The sequence below is a fragment of the Bos grunniens genome, chromosome 13, assembly GCF_055505025.1.
Source record: "Bos grunniens cultivar Pamir isolate PY7600 chromosome 13, Bosgru_T2T1.0, whole genome shotgun sequence".
In the NCBI taxonomy this organism is placed as follows: domain Eukaryota; kingdom Metazoa; phylum Chordata; class Mammalia; order Artiodactyla; family Bovidae; genus Bos; species Bos grunniens.
Window position 1 is genome coordinate 7,225,806 of NC_141177.1, and position 13,527 is coordinate 7,239,332.

General features: G+C 44.3%; 1 protein-coding gene across 16 annotated transcripts in view; it reads left to right on the forward strand.

Moving 5' to 3' along the window:
• The window catches only part of SULF2 (sulfatase 2), a 126,167-nt gene that overhangs the window by 43,315 nt on the left and 69,325 nt on the right, over window positions 1–13,527 (forward strand). For all 16 annotated transcript variants that reach the window (XM_086331497.1, XM_086331504.1, XM_086331510.1 and 13 more), the window contains exon 3: window positions 6,666–6,905. In XM_086331497.1, the coding sequence (XP_086187623.1) occupies window positions 6,666–6,905 (240 nt within the window). The remainder of the gene's footprint in view (window positions 1–6,665; window positions 6,906–13,527) is intronic.

Here is a 13,527-nt window from a genome sequence, read left to right on the forward strand (position 1 = left end):
GAGAACAGGATTCTACTACCCTAAATGAGAAGCTAGCATCACTTGCCCTAAGTAGAAGGAAAGTTAAACCATGCAATCAAGTTTAAGCTAATACGGCTGCCCACCCAGAGCTCCAAGGGGGTGGCCTCATCTCTTCCCTTTGAAATAGGACGCATGTGAGTGTTAAGGACGTGACCACATCCCTGCACCCACCCAAGACTTTCTCCTGGAGTTGATCAGAAGGAGTGAATGGGAATCAGTTTCCCACACTGGGGTCCCTGGCACTTGGTGACGTGACTGACCCCGAACCACGGTCGCTGCTGGTGCGTCAGCTGAAGTGATGTGGGGACCCAAATGACAGTCCCGGGGATGATTCTGAGCCTCACTGAAGCTGAGAGTTAACAAGCATGAAGGGACTTCTGTGTCCCTCCCGGGTTATCAGCGCCCCTGCGTGGTGTCCACAGGACGTTTCCTGGATGTGACACGAAACCCCCACCTCCACCATCAAACACGCTGGGCTCAAGTCATCCCACCCCACTTCCCCGGCTCTGCAGTGCTCACCAGGCACCTAACTCCCTGCTCCCGGCTCCCTCTTCTGTTAAGTGGTTTGCAGGGAGGATTAAGTAGCACAGGCAAGCCGTGTGCCCAGCACAGTGCGTAAAGCAGAGTCCGTGACGACAGTCACCTCGTTAATCGTGATTGTTACGGACGTGCAGCACCGCCCTCTACCCCAGGGCTGAGTTAGAACTGTCTCAACAATTAGGTTATATTAGGAGCTGCCAAACCAGGGCCTTCAGGGACCAGCAAGTAATGTGACGGCGCAGAGCTGGTGTCAGACTCTAGAAGGTGCTGGGGAGCTGCCATTTGAAGTCAGATTTTTTTTTTAATTCACTACACACAACACATACACACATATTGTGAACATAGACCCACTTGGGCTCCTGAGTTATGTGGAAACACAAAGAGTGAGATACATTTTTGTGTTAATTTAGCAGATGTTTGTTGTCACTTTGTGCCAGGCATTGTTCTGGGCTTGGGAAGACAACAGTAAAGAGAATAAGCCTAGATCCCTGCTCCCTTGGAGCCGTTCCGGTGTGGAGCAATGGGCAGCATGCAAATAAGTGAACTGTCTGAGGGCAGTAAGTGTTGGGGGGCCAGGTGAGGCAGGGAGGGGCCGTGGGGGGTGCTGGAAGGAGGGGCAGCAGTTTCAGTGTGGGGCCAAGGACGGCCTCTCAGATATGGGAGGTTTGATGAATAACCTGGAGGAGGCTAGAAGGACGCACCCCAAGGCTGGTGAGGCCCAGGGCTCTTGCCAGACCCTGATCCCAAGCCCTGCTCCCTCTGCAGGTTCCAGCGAGTTTGCACCAGCTGGTGGAGGGGAGCTTCCAAAAGCCCACCACCTCCATCCCCTCCAGAGGGCGACTTCAGACCTGGTGTCAGTCGCCCAGTCGCGTCTGACTCTGCGATCCCATGCACTGCAGCACAGCAGCCTCCCCTGTCCTTCACTGTCTCCCAGAGTTTGCTCAGATTCGTGTCCACTGAGTCAGTGATGCTATCACACCTGGTAGAAACCCTCTAATTGCCACCAGTTACAGATGGGACCCGTTGGGACTTCTCAGGAGGACATGTGACCTTGGCAACAGATGCTCACATAGCTCCAGGGCCTGATGATTCCTGGTCAGACACAAGCTAGTTCTTTGCCCACCGGGGTGACCTTAGCCAAGAGGCTCAGGAAACATACCTGGTTCCAGGCGGGCGTCTCTTATAAAACTGCTTCAGCTCTGGGCTCAAGAGGGCAGGCTCTGCTCTGTCCCCTTCAGTTGTTCAGTGAGATATTACAGGGCATCAGTTACATATTCCTGGGGGCAGGGGGTGGACAGCACCCTGGATCACTCAGAACTCTCAGTCCAAAAGCAAAGGCTGACTACAAATAAGGGCACTTGTAAAGGAGGCCATTTCAGAAGGAGGGAAATGCTCAGCAGAAACCTACATGGGTGTGATAGCAAGTAAGCACGGAGCTCCTCCAGATGGGGTACTCGGCCAGGACTTGTTGAGGAGGTGACCATTGAGATCTGAATAATCGGACAGGCCAGCAAAGTCTCAGAGAGGCATTCCCCAGCAGAAGGGAGAAAGCAAGTGCAAAGATCCTGGGGCAGGGGTGAGCTTGGAGTCCCTGAGAAACAAAGAGGAAGCTCATGTAGCCAAGTGAGCAAGGGACAGGGAAGTTCAGTTCAGTCCAGTCGCTCAGTTGTGTCCGACTCTTTGCGACCCCATGGACTGCAGCATGCCAGGCCTCCCTGTCCATCACCAACTCCTGGAGCTTACTCAAACTCATCATATCCATTGAGTCAATGATGCCATCCAACTATCTCATCCTCTGTGGTCCCCTTCTCCTCCTGCCTTCAATCTTTCCCAGCATCAGGGTCTTTTCCAATGAGTCAGTTCTTCACATCAGGTGGCCAAAGTATTGGAGTTTCAGTTTCAGCATCAGTCCTTCCAATGAACATTCAGGGCTGATTTCCTTTAGGATGGACTGGTTGGATTTCCTTGCAGTCCAAGAGTCTTCTCCAACACCACAGTTCAAAAGCTTCAGGTCTTCGGTGCTCAGCTTTCTTTATAGTTCAACTCACATCCATACATGACTACTGGAAAAACCATAGCTTTGACTAGACGGACCTTTGTTGGCAAAGTAACGTCTCTGCTTTTTAATATGCTGTCTAGGTTGGTCATAGCTTGCTCCAAGGAGCAAGCATCTTTTAATTTCATGGCTGCAGTCACCATCTGCAGTGATTTTTAGAGTCCAAGAAAATAAAGTCTGTCACTGTTTCCATTGTTTCTCCATCTGTTTTCCATGAAGTGGTGAGACCAGATGCCATGATCTTCGTTTTCTGAATGTTGAGTTTTAAGCCAACTTTTTAACTCTCCTCTTTCACTTTCATCAAGAAGCTCTTTAGTTCTTCACTTTCTGCCATAAGGGTAGTGTCATCTGCATATCTGAGGTTATTGATATTAAGCGTTTCTCATGATGTGCTCTGCATATAAGTTAAATAAGCAGGGTGACAATATACGGCCTTGATGGACTCCTTTCCCAAGCTGGAACCAGTCTGTTGTTCTATGTCTAGTTCTAACTGTTGCTTCTTGACCTGCATACAGATTTCTCCGGAGGCAGGTCAGGTGGTCTGGTATTCCCATCTCTTGAAGAATTTTCCACAGTTTATTATGATCCACACAGTCAAAGACTTTGGCATAGTCAATAAAGCAGAAATAGATGTTTTTCTGGAACTCTCTTGCTTTTTCGATGATCCAGTGGATGATGGCAATTTGATCTCTGGTTCCTCTGCCTTTTCTAAATCCAGCTTAAACATCTGGAAGTTCACAGTTCACATACTATTGAAGCCTGATTTGAAGAATTTTGAGCATTACTTTGCTACCGTATGAGATGAGTGCAATTGTGCAGTAGTTTGAGCATTCTTTGGCATTGCCTTTCTCTGGCATTGGAATGAAAACTGACCTTTTCCAGTCCTGTGGCCACTACTGAGTTTTCAAAATTTGCTGGCATATTGAGTACAACACTTTCACAGCATCATCTTTTAGGATTTGAAATAGCTCAACTGGAATTCCATCACCTCTACTAGCTTTGTTCGTAGTGATGCTTCCTAAGGCCCATTTGACTTCTCATTCCAGGATGTCTGGCTCTAGTTGAGTGATCACACCATTGTAGTTATCTGGGTCATTGAGATCTTTTTGTATAGTTCTTCTGTGTATTCTTGCCACCTCTTCTTAATATCTTCTGCTTCTGTTTGGTCCATACCATGTCTGTCCATTATTGTGCCCATCTTTGCATGAAATGTTCCCTTGGTATCTAATTTTCTTAAAGAGATCTCTCATCTTTCCCATTCTATTGTTTTCCTCTATTTCTTTACGTTGATCACTGAGGAAGGCTTTCTTATCTCTCCTTGCTATTCTTTGGAACTCTGCATTCACATGGGTATATCTTTTCTCCTTTGCCTTTAGCTTCTCTTCTTTTCTCAGCTATTTGTAAGACCTCCTCAGACAACCATTTAGAGTTTTTGCATTTCTTTTTCTTGGGGCTAGTCTTGATCACTGCCTCCTGTACAGTGTCATGAACCTTTGTTCATAGTTCTTCGGGCACCCTCTATCAGATCTAATCCCTTGAATCTATTTCTCACTTCCACTGTATAATCATAAGGGATTTGATTTAGGTCATACCTTAATGGTCTAGTGGTTTTCCCTACTTTCTTCAATTTAAGTCTGAATTTGGCAATAAGGAGTTCATGGTCTGAGCCACAGTCAGCTCCTGGTCTTATTTTTGCTGACTGTATAGAGCTTCTCCATCTCTGGCTGCAAAGAATATAATCAATCTGATTTTGGTATTGACCACCTGGTGATGTCCATGTGTAGAGTCTTCTCTTGTGTTGTTGGAAGAGGGTGATTGCTATCACCAGTGCGTTCTCTTTGCAAAACTCTGTTAGCCTTTGCCCTGCTTCATTCTGTACTCTAAGGCCAAATTTGCCTGTTACTCCGGGTATCTCTCGACTTCCTACTTTTGGAAGTCAGTGGCAAGGATACACAGAAGAAGAGGTGGCAAGAATATATAGAAGAATAGATGAGGTCAAAGAAATGTGGAGGTGGGTTGGCAGGGAAGGCTGATCTAGAAGGGTCTTAGACCCCCAGTAAAGAACTGGTGTTTTCTTCTGAGTGTGAAGGGAAGCTGCCGGATGGTTTGAAGTAGTGAATAGACATGATCTGTGTTTTCCCTGGGAAAGCTCGAGCTGTCTCCTTCCCCGTTTGGCAGAAAAACGGGTAGAGGAGCCATGTAAATCTCCTTTTCCCTCTTTGGGGACAGAGTGCTGAGTTGGGTCTGATGTGCTGTCCTCAGGTCTCTGGGGGTTGTGGCTCCCCAGTAAGACCTTCAGACACCGGGTAGACCCTGGATTGGCTTCCTGCTGGTGTCCTAACAAACTGCACAAACTGGGTGGCTTAAAACAACAGAAATTTACTGCCTCACCGCTGTGGAGACAGAAGTCTGCAATCACAGTGTTGGCAGGGCTGTGATCCCTCCAGAGGCTCTAGGGGTGAATCCTTCCTGCTCACCTAGCTCCTGGAGGCCCGAGGAGTTCCCTGGAGGGATATACGTGCCTCCTTCCGATCTCTCCTCCATCTTCACTTGGCCTTCCCCTCTGTGTCTGTGTGCCTTCTTCCTTCTGTCTCTTGTCCTTGGATTTAGGTCCCACATCCTAACCAATCTCAGCTCAATATGTTTTAGTACCTCTGCAGAGACCCTTTGTCTAAATTAGGTCCCATTCACAGGAGCCTGGACATAGGACAGGAACATATATATATTTGGGGGAGGCATCATTAAACCCACTATAGACCTTAAGTACTACAAGGAAAAGAAAAAAACTGAGGATAGCCGTGGAAGAGAAAAAGGATTTCCATGAAACCGCCTATGTGTCTGGGTACCGGCCAGGGTATGCAATTACACATCCATTCTTCTTCACACGTGTATTGAGTGCCCACTGTGTGTTACACACTGTGGGGCACTGAGGATTTTGCACTGAGCAAGGCGCAGTCTTTGCACACCTGGAGCCCTCGGTAGAGCAGACACCATGCAGGTGCTGGCGCACAGTAGGGTTTCCACACAAACTCCTTTCCTTCCTGCACCTTACTCCGCTCACAGCTTCATTGAGAAACAAAAACAGGTGTGAATGAGATCACCATTCCTAGTGGTTTATTGTGAAGTTCTAGTACCACATGTGTCATAAGAGCTCAAGGGAGTCAGAAGCCACAGAGATCCCAGGGAGGGGTGGCTGCAATGATGGGTAAGATGTGCAGGGAGGTGGGGAGTGGGTTCCAAGCCGGAAGGACAAGGTGGACAAAGGCAGCCACCACAGGTCATGACTGACACAGAGTGTTTCAGCAGAGACAAGATGTATTTAGAGAGAAGGCGGGCGGGGGTTGCCAGGTTGGGATGATCAGATTTCATTAAGAGGGAACAGTTCTTGGGAAAGTTCCAAATGAAACAAGGTATAATCTTCTCTCTGTTTACACAGTGGTTGCTTTCCAAAAAAAAAAAAGTGTATATTAATACCCTGCAAAAAAAAAAAGATGTTCTGCTTATATGCAAGACAAAGTTCTTTACTAGGCTCAGATAACTTATGAACAGGTTTTTACCTACCTGCCCCTGTGAATGCCAGTGGAACTGGGGACTGGCAGAGTACTTCCTCATTGCACTGCGATCTGAAAGTGAAAAAAAAGTGAAAGTGAAGTTGCTCAGTCGTATCCCACTCTTTGTGACCCCATGGATTGTAGCCTACCAGGCTTCTCTATCCATGGAATTCTCCAGGCAAGAGTTCCAGAGTGGGTTGCCATTTCCTTCTCCAGGGGATCTTCCTGACCCAGGGATCGAACCCGAGTCTCCCACATTGTAGGCAGACGCTTTACCATCTGAGCCACCAGGGAAGTATTATGGGTGGCTGCCCACAAATGCCAAGACTGCCCCCCAATCTGCCCCTGGAGATTTCCAAAATGCACTCCCCTCCTAGGGGTGTGGGTGCCGCCCTGCTCAGGGCCTCTCAGTGCCCGTCTCTAATTGTTCGGTGCCCAAGTGGGGCACACTCGCTGGAGATCGGCCGGCCCGCGTCTCACCTCCTCTCTGGTTGCAGGTTCCATGCAGGTGATGAACAAGACGCGGCGCATCATGGAGCAGGGCGGGGCGCACTTCATCAATGCCTTCGTGACTACGCCCATGTGCTGCCCCTCGCGCTCCTCCATCCTCACCGGGAAGTACGTTCACAACCACAACACCTACACCAACAATGAAAACTGCTCCTCGCCCTCCTGGCAGGCACAGCATGAGAGCCGCACTTTTGCCGTGTATCTCAACAGCACGGGCTACCGGACAGGTGAGCCAGGCTGCCGCGGGTGGGCGCATGCGCAGACTGGGAGCCACCGACGTGGTACCCAGTGCCCTGCCTCGAATCGCTGCCTTTTCCGCTGTGGTCCTGTGCTGCAGGGCGGGGGAGGTCCCAACAACTTTAATTTAAAAGCTACACCTTGCCTTCCAAATGCGTTAGAAGAATAGATTTATTTGCTTATAGAGGGGCTTGAAAGTGACCTTTTCAACAGAATTTGAGGTGTTTTTTTTTTTTTTTTAAGTGAGGCCCTTTAAAATTTGAAATACAGTAGAGAGGCCATGAAGGACCCGGGCAGGAGCGTGAGTTCTCTGTGAATTGTGTCATTTAAGCCGCTGGGGACTACTTCTTTGACTTAAGGCCATCAGCATGGAACAAGCTTCCAGAACAACACTGGGGTGAGACAAGGGGATTAAAATTGGCGTGAAGGATGGAGAGGCCCCTGCGCGGGGACTGCGGCCGCACTGCAGATGGCCGCGCACTGTTCGTCTACACCTGACCGTCTGCACTGCCCAGGGTACTCCATCTCCTCTGCCAGTGGGTGCCCACAGTGTTGCGTCCTAGGTGGAGCGTAAGTGAGACTTCCTGTCTCTTTATCTTGCAGGAGGTACTTTGGTGGGTTCTGGAGACTCACCTGCCTGGATGGTTGCCTGAGGCAAAGGCACAATTACAGTCGCTTACCTCCAGCAACATTGCAAAATCCTCCAAACTCGATTTAATTTGCTTTAATTTAGAAAAATAAACAAACACTCCCCACATAGAGTAAGGAGCCAAGGCAGTTGTGAAATCAGATATTGTGACTCGGGTGTCGTAACCCCAGGAAATTGTGCTCAAGCTACAAGGGACTTGTTTGGGCGGGAGTGACAAAGAGGATCGGATATCTCCATTTTGTTCATTCATACATCCATTGAAGACACTTAGATTATTTCCATATCTTGGCTGCTGTAAATAATGTTGCAATGAACATGGGATACAGGTAGCTTTCAAGTTTGTGTTTTCGTTTTGTTTGAATAGATACTCGAGAGATGGAATTGCTGGATCATGTGGTGGTTTTATTTTTAATTTTTGAGGAGCTTCCCAACTGTTTTCCATAATGGCCATACCAATTTACCTTCCCACAATGAACAAGGGTTCCCTTTCCTCCAAATCCTTTCCGACACTTAGTATTCTTTGCCTTTTTGATAACTGGTATTCTAACAGTGAGGCTTCCCAGGTGGCGCCGGTGGTAAAGAACCCACCTGCTAATGCAGGAGACGTAAGAGGTGCAGGTTTGATCCCTGGATAGGGAAGATTCCCTGGAGGAGGGCATGGCAACCCACTCCAGTATTCTTGCCTGGAGAATCCTCCTGAACAGAGGAGCCTGGCGGGCTACAGTCAGGCTTACAGAGAGTTGGACACAACTGAAGCAACTTGGCAGACAGCACATTCTAACATATTGAGGTGATATCTCATTGTGGTTTTGATTTACGTCTTTCTGATGATTAATGATGTGGATTTAGATGTACCTGTTGACCATCTGTATGTCTTCCTTGGGAAAAAAGGTCTGTTCAGATCTGTTGCCCCCTTTTTAATTGGGTTGTTTTAATTTTTTCTATTGAGTTGCATGAGTTTTTATGTATTTTGGATATTAACCCCTTATCAGATGTAATGATCTGCAAATATTTTCTCTTATGTGGTCGATTGTCTTTTCATTCTGTTGTGCAGAATGTTCCTCTGCTGTGTTTGGTGTCGTCCCACTTATTTCCTTCTGTTTTTATTGCCTTTGGTGTCAAATTAAAAAAAAAAATCATCACCAAGACCCATATCAAATGATGATTTCACATCATATGTTCCAAGTCTTTAATCCATGTTGAGTCAACTTTGCTTATGGTGAAAGATAGCAGTTCAGTTTAATTCTTTCACATGTGGCTATCCAGTTTTCCCAGTTCCATTTATTAAAGAGACTATCCTTTCCCCATCATATATTCCAGGCTCCTGTGGCGTAAATTAACCAACCATATATGCATGGATTTATTTATGGACTTTCTAATCTATTTCATTGATCTATGTCTGTTTTTATGCCAATACCATGCTGTTTTGGTTACTGTTGCTTTGTGATACGGTTTGAAATCAAAGAACATGATGCTCCAGCTGCGTTCTTATTTCTCAAAATAGCTTTGACTATTTGAGGTCTTCTGTGGTTCCATATAAATTTTAAGATTATGTTTTCTGCCTCTGTGAAAAATGCCATTGGATGGTCTAGTGTTTAGGACTCCATACTTCCATTGCAGGGGCACAGGTTTCATCCACATGGCATAACCAAAAATGAATAAGTAAACAAGATAAATAAAATTTGTAAATAGTAATTTTTTAAACTGCCATGGGAAATTTGATCGGGATTGCATTGAATCTGGAGATTGCTTTGGATAGTATTGACTTTTTCTTTTTTTGGCTGCACCAGGTCTGCATTGCTTTTGCACAGGCTTTATCTAGTTGTAGTAAACGGGAGCTACTCTTCATTTCAGTATGCAGACTTCCCATTGCAGTAGCTTCTCGTTGCAGAGTACAGGCTCTGGGCACATGGGCTCAGTAGTTGTGACTCTGGGCTCTAGGGCACGTGGGGCTCAGTAATTGTGGCATGCAGACTTGGTAGTTGTGACTCGTAGGCTCTAGAGCGCAGGCTCAGTAATTGTGGTGCATGGGTTTAGCTGCTCCGCAGTATGTGGAATCTTCTTGGACCAGGGATCAAATCGTGTCTCCGGCATTGGCAGATGGTTTCTTATCCACTGTGCCACCAGTGAAGTCCTAATATCAACATTTTAACAATATTAATTCTTCTACCCCATGAGCATGGAATACCTTTCCATTTATCTGTGTCTTCTCTTTCCTTAACTGAAGTCTTACTTTTTAGGGCAGAAGTCTTTCATCACCTTGGTTAAATTTATTCCCAGATATTTTATTCTTTTTTGTGCAGTTGTAAATGGGATTGTTTTATTAATTTAACTTTCTGATAGTTTGTTATTAATGTATAGAAACTCAACAGATTTTTGTGTATTGATTTTGTATCCTGCAATTTTACTGAATTAATTTATTAATTCTAACAGTTTTGGTGGAGTCTTTAGGGTTTTCTATGTGTAATGTCATGTTGTCTACAAATAGTTTCACTTCTTTATGACTGGGATGATTTTCTTTCTTTCTTTGCCTCATTGCACTGACTAGGATTTCCAATACAATATTGAATAAAAGTGGTGGCAGTGAGTTCCCTTGTCTTGTTCCTGATCTTAGAGGAAAAGTTACCAGTTTTTTGCTGTTGAATATGATGTAAGCTGTGGGTTTTATTATGTTGATATATGTTCCTCTACAGTCACTTTTTTGAGAGTTTTCCTCATAAATAATTGTTGGATTTTGTCCAGTGCTTTTTCTGCATCTCCTGAGATGATTTTTATCTTTCATTTTTTAATGTGGTGTGCACATTGATTGATTGGGGGATGGTGAACTACCCTTGCATTTCTGGAATAAATCCTACCTGATCATGATATATAACACTTTTAACGTATTATTGAATTCAGTTTGCTAATGTTTTGTTGGAGATTTTTGCATTCTATGTTCATCAGAAATGTGGGCCTGTACTTTTCTTTACTTGTGGTGTCCTTGGCTGATTTTGGTATCAGGGTAATGCTTGCCTTTTAAGATGAACATGGAGTTATTCCTTCCTATTCTGTTTTTTTGGAAGACTTTTAGAAAGGCTGGTATTGACTGTTCTTTGAATTTTTGGTAGAATTCACCTATAAAGCTGTCTATTCCTGGACTTTTGGAAAGTGTTTGATTATTGATTCAACCTTCTTTCTAGTAATTGGTCTGCTCAGATTTTCTATTTCTTCGTCAGTCAGTGTAGGTAGAAACTATGTTTCTAGTTACAGTTCTCTAGCTGGTCAAACTTGTTGGCCTATAATTGCTGAAAGTAGTCTTTTATGGGCCCTTGTATTTTTGTCAGTTGTAATGTCTCCCTTTTTATATCTGATTTAACTTATTTGAATTCTCTCTTTTTTCCTGGTGAGTCTAGCTAAAAGTTTTACCAATTTTGTTTATCTTTTCAAAGAACCGGTTTGTACTTCCATCGATCTTTTCCATTGTCTTTTTCGTCTCTATATTTCATTTATTTTTGCCGTAATCTCTATGGTTTCTTTCCTTCTACTGACTTTTTTCTTTTTCTGGTTCCTTGAATTGTAAAGTTTAGGTTGTTTATTTGAGACGTTTTCTTGTTTCTCGATGTAGGCGTTAATCACTTAGAACTGATTTTGCTGCATCCTGTATGTTTCCGTGTGTCGTATTTTCATGTGTCTCAAGTTACTGTTTCTAATTCTTTAGATTTCTTTAATTGATTTGTTGTTCAGTAGCATGTATTATTAGCATGTTGTTTAGTCTCCATGTATTTGTGAATTTTCCAGTTTTCTTCTTGTAATTGATTTCTAGTTTCATACCATTCTATTCGAAAAAGGTGCTTGATAAAGTTTCCGTTTTCATAAATTTATTAAGATTTGTTTTGTGGCCTAACATATGATCTATCCTGGAGAACGCTTCACGTTCACTTGAAAAGAATGTGTATTCTGTTGCTTTTGGGTGGACCATTCTGTGTGTGTGTGCTAAATCTATCTGGTCCACATGTCGTTTTAGACCTATGTTTCCCTGTGGATTTTCTCTCTGGATGATCTATCCATTGATGAAAGTTGGGTATAAAAGTCCCCACGATTATTCTATTGCTGTCTATTTCTCCCTTGCGGTCTATTAATACTTGTTTTATATGTTTAGTGAAAGTGAAGTCGCTCAGTCGTGTCTGACTCTTTGCGACTCTATGGACTGTAGCCTACCAGGCTTCTCCATCCATGGGATTTTCCAGGCAAGAGTACTGGAGTGGGTTGCCTTTTCCTTCTCTATTATATGTTTAGGTATATATGTTTGCTGCTGCTGCTGCTAAGTCGCTTCAGTCGTGTCCGACCCTGTGCGACCCCATAGACAGCAGTCCACCAGGCTCTGCCGTCCTGGGATTCTCCAGGCAAGAACACCGGAGTGGGTTGCTATTTCCTTCTCCAATGCATGAAAGTGAAAAGTGAAAGTGAAGTCGCTCAGTCATGTCCAACTCTTTGAGACCTCATGGACTGCAGCCCACCAGACTCCTCCACCCATGGGATTTTCCAGGCAAGAGTACTGGAGTGGGGTGCCACTGCCTTGGTGCTCTTAAATTGATCAGAGACTCAACTGCCTTCTGTTTCTCCTTATCTCCCACTGATGAGAAACAAAGTCACATGAGCACACGTGATGGCAAAAGAGTCTTTATTCTGGGTGGCCGTTTGGCTAAACATTCTGTTACTATGGGAGAAACAGAAAATGAATACTAAGGGAAGATTAAAGTTACAACCTTAATGATAGTTCTTAAGTCATTTGTATATGTAATACTGTTTTGAATAAAAGAGGTTAGCTGGAATTGTAGAAGACTGAAACCAGAAAAAAGCATTCTTTAAGTGGACTAACAGTTCATTTAAATAGAACTTTTAATGTATTTAGCTAAGTATTTTATCTTGAAAAAGTGAACTACACAATTTTGAAAAATAACCTTATTCTATGTTGTATTCTAACAGTGTTTAACAAAGGTTATGTTATAATTGTGGCTAGGTTATGGGTTGATTCTTTAATTAGATGAGTTGATGAAGTGTCAATTAGAGGCAGGGAGGGGGATAATTTGTTAAACAAATTTAAATGATAGCACCATTTGATATCCTTTATTTCACCTTCTATTTTCACAGCAAATCATACAGAGTCATTTTTGCAAAAGTATTTGAGGATTTGATGAGTTTTCCCTTCCCTGGTGGCTCAGCTGGTAAAGAATTCACCTGCAATGCAGGAGACCCAGGTTTAATCCCTGGGTTGGGAAGATCCCCTGGAGAAGGGAATGGCTACCCACTCCAGTATTCTGGCCTGGAGAATTCCATGGACTGTATAGTCCATGGGATTGCAAGAGTCGGACACGACTGAGCGACTTTCACTTTCAGTTTTTTTCTCTTAATCCCTTGACATGTGAGTCTTCCCTCTGAAGCACTGATTCCCTCATCATCATTTTCATGATTTCTTCTTCAGCTATCTCGAAGACCAGATTATTGTTTGTCAATGGATTCACACATGCCTCAGGCTGTCTTCCAGCATGACTTTCATTAATTTCTCAAAACCTTGCATCTTTCACAAGATTTGCGATTTCATTTTACCATCATCTTGCTTTGTGTTTCCCTGTGTTTGCAGTAGAGATTGACAAAGGATGAAGCGAGAGGTGCTAAGTTTAAGCAGGACAGATATAAATTTGTTCATGGATGTTTCTGTGTGCTGGCTTCCTCTTGCTTTGGGGACTTGGATCTCAAATATAAACACACTTGAAAGGATAAATTGTATCTTCAGTTTTTACAAAATGTACTTAGTCATCTATTTTAGCACACTTCAGCTACCCTGACTGTGCTCACTTACATACGCACCAGCTAAAGTTATGCTGTCCTTAGAATGAGACGCCTTCAGGTCTTTGCAGAGCAGTTGAGAGCAAGGACTCTGCCTGAGTTCAAATGTGGACTCTACCACTGACTAGCTAAGTGAA